Genomic DNA, 10,001 nt, shown 5'->3' with positions numbered 1-10,001 from the left:
GACCCTGTGTTTAACTTACTAAGTTTGATACTTAGTTTGGTTGAATATTATAATTGCTTGTCTGCCTGGGTAAAACTCACACGGACTCTTTATTTAATTAATTACGTTTGATAGTGTAATTTAATAATTGCTTGTCTGCCTGGGTAATACTCAGACGGACTATTCGTTCAAACAACTAAGTTCGATATTTAGTGTAAATCCAATGTTGTAATAACGCTCGGCCAATGGTCCGATTAAAAGCTAAGCACAGAAACGCTTAGTGGCTATACAACCGGTCTCAAACAAGACCAAAGGCCAATATGGTCGGATGGTTGCTTATTTTATAAAACCGCCTATCCCAACATGGACAAAGGCGTCCGGCGACACCCCTCCGGGTGCAATCGTCGCAGAGAACGGACTATTCGTCGGTTCTATGAACAAATGCAGATGGCGAAAATTGAGCGACCAAATTGGTCAATTCATAGCCGTCTGACCAGAATAATCTATGAAGAACGATTAAGTTACCGAATACCGGATGCCCTGAGGCATCAGTTGGTCATCGGCTGAAATTCTCACTTAGGTTATTTATTCCAAAGTTGCACTCACTCTCCCTATTGGGGAAAAAGATTTGTGTAATGGGTATGTGTTAACCCCAGACGGAATATAACCGCCTGGGTAAGAAGCTCAAAGCACCCGCTCTAATGGCCGGCTGTGCACTTGGTTTGGGGCAATCACCATTGTGATTGATTGGCCTAAAAACACTCCATACTTCTCCTAGTGTCAAGTGTTTTCAAGTTAATCAATCAACTTGAAATAAAACCAACCACACAGCCGCCCAGGGGCAAGAGCACCCGGATTGCAAATTCCCGCATGCTTTTTTAAGTTAGGCAAAATATTAAAGAATTGCAAACAGATGCAAAATTCAAATTGAAAAACTCAAACACAAACAAGTATAAACAACCGACTGAGTCGGAATACTTCATTAAATATTTAAAATGGCTCAAATGCCAGAAGATGTGTTAACCGGAGTTACATGCGGCGAAGAAACAAAAATAAATTGTTAACCCAACCCCATGGTTGGTAAAGATACAACAAAACACGGCATACAGGCCGGTAAAGAAAATGGTTGGCATACTGCCGCAGAAGTTGGGGAGGTCCGCCTAAGGCTGAGGTGGATGCTGCTGCTCCGGCTGAGTCTGGCTGGTTTGGCCTTCGTTATGCTCATCCGCCGCCGGCTCCTCGTTATCAGAGACTTTTTTTTTTGGTAAGTAAGAAAGTATATTACTATCAAAAATGTACAAAAGTACAAATAATACAAGCTTGAAATCAGGCAACTCCAAAAAAAACTACACAAGACCGGAGCACACAGGCCACCCCCCACCACAAGCTTTAAACTCCTTCAGATGCCACCTTCTAGGAAGGGTTCACCTGAAGGAGAAAAAAGCAAACCTATCCAGAAGCAGCCTGCTGCCTTCTAGGAAGGACACAAGCCACAATTGAACATGACTAACTAAAATACAAGCAAAAACAAAAAACAACACAGCATCAAAACAAACAGCACTAATTTGGGATGCTGCAATACAACTCCTGTATCCATTTGCACTGCAGTCTACTCCAATTCTTGTTTATAAGTTGCTTGACTCTGTCCATGCTCACCCTACCAATAGCCTTACAAAGCTTGGAAGGGTGAATGACAGCTTTCTGCCAAAAAGCTGTATTCCTAGCAAACCAGATGTGGTAAACAACACAAGCTAGAACTACCAGAACCACCTTCTGCTGCACCTTATCATTCACTGCTCTGAGCCAGTTTTTCCAAACCTCATCAATACAGTAATTCTGACTTGGAATATGGAGCCAATGGGCAATTCTCATCAAGCACTCTTGATTGTATCTACAATTAAAGAACAGATGTTGTCTGTCCTCAATATTAGCACCACACAGCAAACAACTATCCTCAGCACTAGCATCATATTTCAAGAGTTTCTCTCTTGTTCTGAGTCTATCATGCATAGCCAGCCATAAAATGAAAGAATGTTTGGGAATATTGAACTTATTCCAAACCCATTTAAACCAATCCACCTTTGTTCCAGTTCCCTACAACCATTTGTAGCACTCAGAAATTCTATAATTTCCATTCATCCAGCTATTTTGCTCGAAACCTTCTTTTAGCTGGTCCTTAACTACACATAATCTCCTCCAAGCCCATCCTGCAGACCTTTTAGGACTATAATTCCACAAGTCTTGGTCTTTAATGTACACAGCATGAACCCATTTCACCCACAAAGAGTCCTCTTTTTTAGCTATTTTCCACACATACTTCCCCAATGCTGCCCTGTTCCACATACCACAATCTCTAATACCAAGGCCACCCTCAGCTATGCTTTTGCAGACCCAGTCCCAGGCAATGGGTGGAGCCTTAGAATACACAACATCTCCACACCAAAGAAAAGCTCTGCACAACTGAGTAATCCTCAAGATAACTGACTTAGGTAAAAGCACACACTGAGCCCAATAAGTATGCAGACTAATCAGAACAGAGTTCACCAGCACAACTCTTGCAATATAAGATAGATTTATGCTAGACCATCAGGTAATTCTAGTCAACATCTTATCAACTATAGCATCAAAGTCAGAAACTCTCAAGTATTTAGCATTCAGGGGGATGCCAAGATACCTAAAAAGAGCTTCTCCTATAACAAACCCAGACTCAGACACAATTTCCTGCTGCATTTCAAGCTACACACTCCCAAAGTAGATAGAAGATTTGTCAACATTAGCCTGTAAACCAGAGCAACCCTCAAAAGCTTTCAAAGCTCTTACTAAGAGGGAGACAAACTTCTTATCAGCATAAGAAAATAACATCAAATCATCAGCAAAAATTAGATGATTTAATCTTAAGGATTTGCATCTTTGGTGAAATTTGAAGCCTCTCTTTGCTCCCACTTTCTTAAGCAATCTTGAAAGATACTCCATCACAATGACAAACACCAAAGGTGACATAGGATCACCTTGCCCGATTCCTTTCTTACCCTTAAAGAAACCATTCAGACCATCATTTATCTTAATAGAGAAAGAAGGGGAAGTAACACATTCCATGACCCAAGAAATGAACTTACTGGGGAAGTTTAAAGCCTGCAGCATATCATGGATAAAGGACCAGTGCACAAAATCATATGCTTTCCTCAAATCCACCTTAATAGTACATCTAGGAGACTTTCTCTTGTTATTATACTCTTTTAACATATCCTGACACACTAAAATGTTGTCCAGAATAGATCTCCCAGCAATAAAAGCACTTTGATTCTCACTAATTAAGCCAGGCAACAGCTCTTTGAATCTATCACATAGCATCTTAGAAATGATCTTGTACAACACATTACAGCATGCAATTGGTCTAAACTGAGTGACTTTAGTAGCATTGTCCAATTTAGGAACCAGAGTAAAAGTAGTTGCATTAACCTATTTCAGAAGCTGACCATGCTCAAAGAACCCTAAAACTGCCTTACATACCTCATTCTTCACCACTCCCCAAGCATTCTTGAAGAATTTGCTAGAGAAACCATCTCTCATCCAATGTAACTTTGCTTTCTGCTTCAAGAATTTCAACTTTGCAGAATGAGCAGCTAAGAATCTTTCCCTGGCATCACTTTCTATTTGAATCAACTCCAAATTATGAGGATCCTTGTTTAATTGACACTGCACCTTTGCTAACTCAGCATCAGCTATAGCATCTGCACTTTCCACTGAACATAAAGTAGTCAAATTTAACACTTTGAGAGCTTCTTTCACCTTTTGCAGCTTCCTTACCACAATGAACATATCAGTTCCTCTCACATCACTATTCCAAGCCTGTTGAACAGCTTCCTGGTATCCTGGAGCATCAATCCACATATTTAAAAACCTGAAAGGTTTCTTAACATTCCTCTTACACCCAAACATCCTCATAATACAAGGACAATGGTCCATTAAACCTTCAGGCAAAAAATCAGCTCTAAACTCCCTGCACTTATCAGTCCATAGATCATTAACCAAGATCCTATCAATCTTTGTACACACTCTATCACTCCCTTGTTGTTTGTTATTCCAAGTAAAGAACAGACCCCCAACTTTAAAATCCATAAGACCATTTTGCCTAACACATTGTCTGAACTTATCAATCTCAGCAAAAGTAACTGGTGAGCCAATTCTGTCCTCAGTATTCAGAACATTATTGAAATCACCCCCTAAAATCCATGGACCCATAATATCCTTCTTTATCTCCCCAATCTGATGCCATAAAACCTCTCTTTCATCTGCAGTATTCAACCCATAAACAACTGTATACCAGAACACAAATTTAGAAGCCTTATGAACAACTTTCACATGGATCAACTGAGTTTCAACTCTATCAATCTCAACATGAAAGATATTAGGTAACCAAACAATCCAAATTCTCCCTCCAGAATGCTTACTATAATTTGTAGTCACAGACCATTTACAACCAAAACCAGTGAAGACCTTACCAAAATTACTAGCCTTCACTTTTGTCTCCAGGAGCCCAAACAAACCAATTCCTTGGTTCTTCAAAAACCAAAGAACATCACACACTTTATTTAGTTTGTTAAAGCTCCTGACATTCCAAAAACCCCAATTATCCATTGAGAGTGTATGAGCACTCCCCTTTCTCCCAATCACCAAACAGAACCCTCCCATCTGCTGCTTTGCAAACTGATCCCATAGAGCATTTGTCCCTATCAGCTATTCCAGACACAATATCTGGATCAACATTAACAACAAACTTATTCTTATCTACTCTGATGCCTTGAGGTTGGTCTGCCTGCTGGTTTTGCTGAGCCTTAGGCATCCAAACCTTCCTTACTACAGGCTTCTTCTGCTGCTTCTGCCTTTGTTGTTGATTCTTAGCAGGAGGCTTCTGAGACTTAACTCTGTGATTAGGACAATCACTATCTCCATGTCCTATACCTCTACAAACATTACAGATAATAGGCTTCCTTTCATATATCACTTTCTGCTTAACATCAACACCACATTCATCCTGAAACTCAATCTCATCAGGCAGCTCACCATTTATTTTAACCTTGACCATTATCCTAGCATACTCAAGCAATTCCTTGGTGGCTGTGCTTCTATCAGTCTTAACTGGTTCCCCAATTAACCCAGCTATTTTCATTAAAGAAGATTGACCCCAGAATTTTAAGTTCAAACCAGGCAATCTGACCCAAGTGGGTACTTCAAACACCTTCTCATTTCCCAAATCCAAACCTGGCTCCCACCTCTTCATCATTACAGGCCTACCATCAAACAAGATAGGTTTAGAGTTCATCACCTTTTCCCTTCCTACCACTGTCTTGAATCGAACCAGAAACGCCCCATTATTCATGGCAGAGATTCTATCAATTCCATATTTACCTCAAATTCATCGCACAAACCCACTCATTACAGACAGTGATGGTTTACCACATAGAACATAACAAACAATTGCTGATTTCCAAAACTCAATTTCAGGTAGAACATCTTCCTCAGTTAATTTCATTTTGACCTCTTTTCTATTATCCATGTTGCAGCATGAATTACAATCAACTCCATTACTACCAGCAAGATTTAAACCCTCATCAATCGTATTCTTAAACATACTACTCCAGCTAATACCACCTGATTAATTAGGGATTGCAGAAACAGGGGTTTCAAAAACTGGGTTCCAAAATTGGGGGTTCAAAAAGTTTTCCTCCAAATTAACATGAAAATCATTTCCTAACCCATTATGTTCATTAATCATCAACAATGGAGTCGGATTAATAGACCTAGTACAAACATCATAATCTACTGTTCCATTGAAATGAATAGGAGTAGGGGTTCGAATTACCTGTAGCCATCGATTAAATTCTTCACTATGCAGAGCCTTATCCTCCTCCGTCACCATTCTCACCGGAATCTCCTCAATCGCCTCCCCATCCAGCCAGCTTTCAACCGAAACATCATCCATGGTCATACTCTGTTTTTGTTCATCGAGGTTCCTCGTTCTTGGCTTCGTTTTCTTCATCCCTTTCGATTTTGAGCCCGAGGACTTCTTCCCCTTTCCTTTCCTCCGTTTTTCCATGGAAATTGGCTTCCAAAAAGCTCAAAAAACAAGTTTAAAATGGCGGGTATCTTTCTCTCTCTAGAGTTTCTCAGGAAATCTTTTTCGATTATCTTAGAGACTTCATATCCCTGCTCAGCAGCCCAATCTTTGAAGCGAGGCGGTGGAGCATCACCCAGTTGCTGGGCATCATACACCTCAGTGGCATAATCATACCTCAGCTTATAGACCTCAAAGTCTATTTCTGGGTAAAGAAGGCTCCATGTGATCTTCAGCCTAGCCAAGTTGTCCCACTCATTCTCCTCTGTCAGCCGTTTTTGTTCCTAGGCAAGCTCGTCCGACTGCTTGTTCCGCAGATTGACAAGTTCAATCCCCAGGCGGGTAACGTCTGCACGGAGCTGGGCGTTCTCCTTGTCAGCATCGTCTAATGCCTTGAGATCTGATTTGGCATCTTTCAGTTGCTTGTCAAGGTCATCAGCCCGGATGTTAGCTTCATTGTTGGCAGCCGTCAAACTCCGGATCAGCTCCTCCTGTTTCAACTCTACTGCTTTAATCTTTAAATTACACATATAATCAGAATATTCAGCAGAGTTTAGGTTTTCTAGGGCCCTCCGTTTGGCGTCATTTACCTCTTCCTGCTTCCGCCTGAAGGGGCCCCGGAGACTGTCCACTCTCAGCATCACCCGAGACAATAACAGCCGGTTTATGAGTTACTTAGCCAAATTAAAGATAAAAGATATCAAGGTAGAGGGATTTTTTTACCTCAGCCAGTAAACCCATTATCCGGTCGAAGTCCACGACCTGCAGATCAGGTATGGAGTTCTTCTCAGACCGGGTGAGGGTCCACACCATCCGTTTTGCAAAGCTCGCAAGATTTGGCTCGTCAGAAGTCAGATCTGCATCAAAAGTAGCGCTCTGTGAGATAGAAGCAGCGTAGTCGGCACTCATCCGTTGCCGGCTGCTGACCGACCCTTTTGAAGGATCAACCTTGGTCTTGACTCTCATAAAATCAAGTGGCCAAGGTATTTCAATTCGTTCCTTACCTTGGGCTTCCGGATGGGTCTCCGGCTTCTGCTCCTCTCCAGTGGTTGCCGCACCGCCTGAAACCCTAGGTGGCTCGCCACCTTTCGATGTCGTTCTGAGCTTTCGCTCAGTTATCTCAGCACAGTAGGGGATTTGTCCCTAGTCGTTGGACGACCGGATTGGGCAGATGTTTGTTTCTGGGGTGGATGGGGGGTCCTTCCTGGCGGCTTTCGCAACCAGGGTCTTCTCCAGATCGTCTCCTTGCCTTTTGAGCAGCTTGGAGAAGGATCGTGGGATCTTCTTGACGGACTCCTAAGAAATAAACAAAGGGTAAGTACACCCAACCGGTAAAGTAAAAAAAAAAAAGAAGAGAAAAAGCAAACACATAAAGTCAGGCGGTCTTACCCCGCCTTTCTTGGAATCCTTAGCCTCGACGGCTACCTTCTTTGCGCAGCAGCGCCGCGGACTTAGCTGGTGTCTTGGCCTGGTCTACCATTCTCAAGGCTTCGTCTGCAAGAGCAAGAATTTATGGTTAGAAGAAGTTATGGCAAGTTTGCAACTAAAGTAAAATAACAATCATTCCGGATGAGAAGTGTTCTACCCCTTGGAAACATGGTACTTAGCCCGCAGGCGGACAAGAAGCACTCGTCCTTGAAGAAGTCCGGATGGGGAATCCAGTTTTTGGGTACAATAATGTGAGTCCTATCCCCCATGGGCTCAGTTGTTGTTTCAAAGAATCCCGGCTCCATTATTTGGTCCCAGGCCTTAGTAGATAGTTCCGGGAGAGGGCATTTGCGTCCAAGAAGAGTCGGCTCAGTATTGTACCGGCGTAGTGTCCGGTTGTGTCTAAGGGTGGGAGAGGAAACCAAATAAAACTTGTCCATCCACCCGGACCATTTGGACACTTTGTCCAGAGTCATCAAGTATTGGGGCAAGGTATACCATGCCCCATGGCCACCTGGATACTTGCTCAAATAGTGCATATGAGCGAAGGTAGAGAAGCTGGGGTTCAAGTTTTGAAACTCGCAGGTGGCGATGTAACTTAGGATATTCACCCACGAATTGGGGGTGAGCTGCCAAACCCCTAGATCTTCTCCATTATCAATAAGCATTCTTAACTCTCTCTCCTCTTTATTGCTTTGTTTGATTTCATATTTGTTTGGTTTGATTTTGATGTTTAATTGTTGATTAGTGTAATTGTTCTCTATATTTTGATGATTCTTGATTTCTTTAGCTGTTAGTTGATTAGATGATGATGTTAGAGTAGTTATTTGCTAGGAATTGGGTGAAACTTATATGATTGATTGATTGTACTTAATTTGGGGAGTGTGTTCATTAATTGTTAAGATTAAATTGATTGATGGAAGTTTGCATGTGTGTAATTCGATTAGGCCTTGAGAATTATGCTAGATTGCATTGTAGTTTCTAATGATACGGACCATTGATTTAGGAATTGCAATTATCGATTGAGCTTGATTAGTGATGCTCCTAGTTAAAGTCTCTCGAAGTTGGCACTAGTTTGACCTCTAGGAGATAGCTTGTTGACTTTTTCGATTGAGCTTGCCATTTGTCTTCACAACCATTGATTTACATATTGTTCCCGAGTTGCTACAATTGTCTTGATTGCTTGTTGATCCCGTTCCTAGTGCTTTATTTGTTTTGTTTCTTTGTATGTTTGTTGTTAGTGTTCTCCTTTTATCCTCAGACTTCGACCTAGCTTAAGCGCATAATTGAGAGCGCTTGAACATTACCGTTCCTTTGGGTTCGACCCTTTACTTGCCTTTATACTAGTATATAGGTTTGTTAAGTGTTTATAAATTTAGTTTAACCGAGGGAGGTTTAGTTTCAAAGACCTAGTTCCACCCCTCGTCAAATGGCGCCGTTGCCGGGGAACGGTGTCTATGTTTGAGTGTTTTTGATTGCTTGAGTCTAGGTCTTTGTGTATATTTTTCTTTTATTTGATTTTTGTTTGTTTTCTGAAAAAAACAAATGGCATGTCTATCATTTCCTGAATATGACAATGAGTTATTTTGTGAATATTTCAATAAACTTGAGTTATATTTGGATTATAATTGTTTTAATCTTTGGGAGGCTTGTGAGATTTGCTATTTTGGTTTGAATGAGCAAACTAGAAATGAAGTTGAATGTATGCATAATGGTGAATTTAGAGCATTGTCTATTGATGATGCTTGGGATTTTTATGTTTAGTTTGCTAGGGATGTATATGATAGGGGTAATCATGTTTCTAATATTGATATGCATTGTCTTGATTCTTATAATATTAGCATGAATTCCCATGATTTTCCACATGATCCCTTAAGTGAACCTAGAACACATGATTTCAACTCTATTTCTCCTTTTGTTCATGGTGATGAAGTGCATGCTCAAGTTGATGCTAATAGTGTGTTTCAATATTCATTATTTACCATGCCTTCTTGTGATGTGCTTTATTCCCTTGATAATGAATCTCATGTGTTTTATTGTGCCCCCACTCCCCAATGTGATTTATATGATCATGACCTTAATGTTGATTCTTCCAATCTTGGTTGTATTTCTTCTTCTTCTCTTGTTGAACCTCAATTTTTTACATCTTTAAAATCTATTGTTGATATATTTGAGTCTCAAATTAGGTGCATTGAGCTTGATAATGAGTTTGGGCCTAGTAAGGAGATGATTCTTAATTCTATGAGAGGTCAATTAGAGATAATGAAAAAGAATGAGGAGCGTATTGAGGAGGAAAGGAGAAGAAAAGAAGAGTTAGAAAACCAATTGTCATCATTAATGCTTGTTTGTGAAAAATCCCAATTTAATGAATGTGTTAAGGATGATGATGATGATGATTTTGAGCAACCAAGAGAGTGCGAGGATCCCATTGGTGAGCATTTGAGTGATGGTGAAGGAGTTAAGAATGAAGAGAGTGTTG

The 10,001-nt window shown here is 40.8% G+C and overlaps 2 protein-coding genes across 2 annotated transcripts; both read right to left on the bottom strand.

The window, feature by feature from the left end:
* Positions 1–1,539: 1,539 nt before the first annotated feature.
* On the bottom strand, positions 1,540–2,709 carry LOC145632852 (uncharacterized). Its single transcript, XM_081685183.1, has 3 exons — positions 2,585–2,709; positions 2,164–2,503; positions 1,540–2,073 (listed from the first exon to the last, which is right to left on the bottom strand). Exons 1-3 carry the CDS (start codon positions 2,707–2,709, stop codon positions 1,540–1,542), a joined length of 999 nt encoding a protein of 332 aa, XP_081541309.1.
* Positions 2,710–2,715: 6 nt separating this feature from the next.
* LOC145632851 (uncharacterized) lies at positions 2,716–5,359 on the bottom strand. Its single transcript, XM_081685182.1, has 3 exons — positions 4,659–5,359; positions 3,490–4,588; positions 2,716–3,438 (listed from the first exon to the last, which is right to left on the bottom strand). Exons 1-3 carry the CDS (start codon positions 5,357–5,359, stop codon positions 2,716–2,718), a joined length of 2,523 nt encoding a protein of 840 aa, XP_081541308.1.
* Between the last annotated feature and the right edge of the window lie 4,642 nt (positions 5,360–10,001).

This window comes from Chenopodium album, chromosome 5 (assembly GCF_948465745.1).
Source record: "Chenopodium album chromosome 5, dcCheAlbu1.1, whole genome shotgun sequence".
NCBI classification, from domain to species: domain Eukaryota; kingdom Viridiplantae; phylum Streptophyta; class Magnoliopsida; order Caryophyllales; family Amaranthaceae; genus Chenopodium; species Chenopodium album.
This window is presented reverse-complemented; position numbering and strand designations above follow the sequence as displayed.

What these genes read in the sequence shown, in the direction of transcription:
- LOC145632852 (XM_081685183.1), bottom strand. Translation starts at nt 2,709, where the DNA reads ATGCAGCAGGAAATTGTGTCTGAGTCTGGGTTTGTTATAGGAGAAGCT. An exon ending in GATGCTATAGTTGATAAGAT is followed by an intron (nt 2,504 to 2,584) that starts GTTGACTAGAAT and finishes TGTTCTGATTAG; the next exon opens with TCTGCATACTTATTGGGCTC. An exon ending in GGGCTTGGAGGAGATTATGT is followed by an intron (nt 2,074 to 2,163) that starts GTAGTTAAGGAC and finishes AAATGGTTGTAG; the next exon opens with GGAACTGGAACAAAGGTGGA.
- LOC145632851 (XM_081685182.1), bottom strand. Translation starts at nt 5,359, where the DNA reads ATGAATAATGGGGCGTTTCTGGTTCGATTCAAGACAGTGGTAGGAAGG. An exon ending in GCAGCAGATGGGAGGGTTCT is followed by an intron (nt 4,589 to 4,658) that starts GTTTGGTGATTG and finishes TTGGAATGTCAG; the next exon opens with GAGCTTTAACAAACTAAATA. An exon ending in GGGGAGTGGTGAAGAATGAG is followed by an intron (nt 3,439 to 3,489) that starts GTATGTAAGGCA and finishes CTTCTGAAATAG; the next exon opens with GTTAATGCAACTACTTTTAC.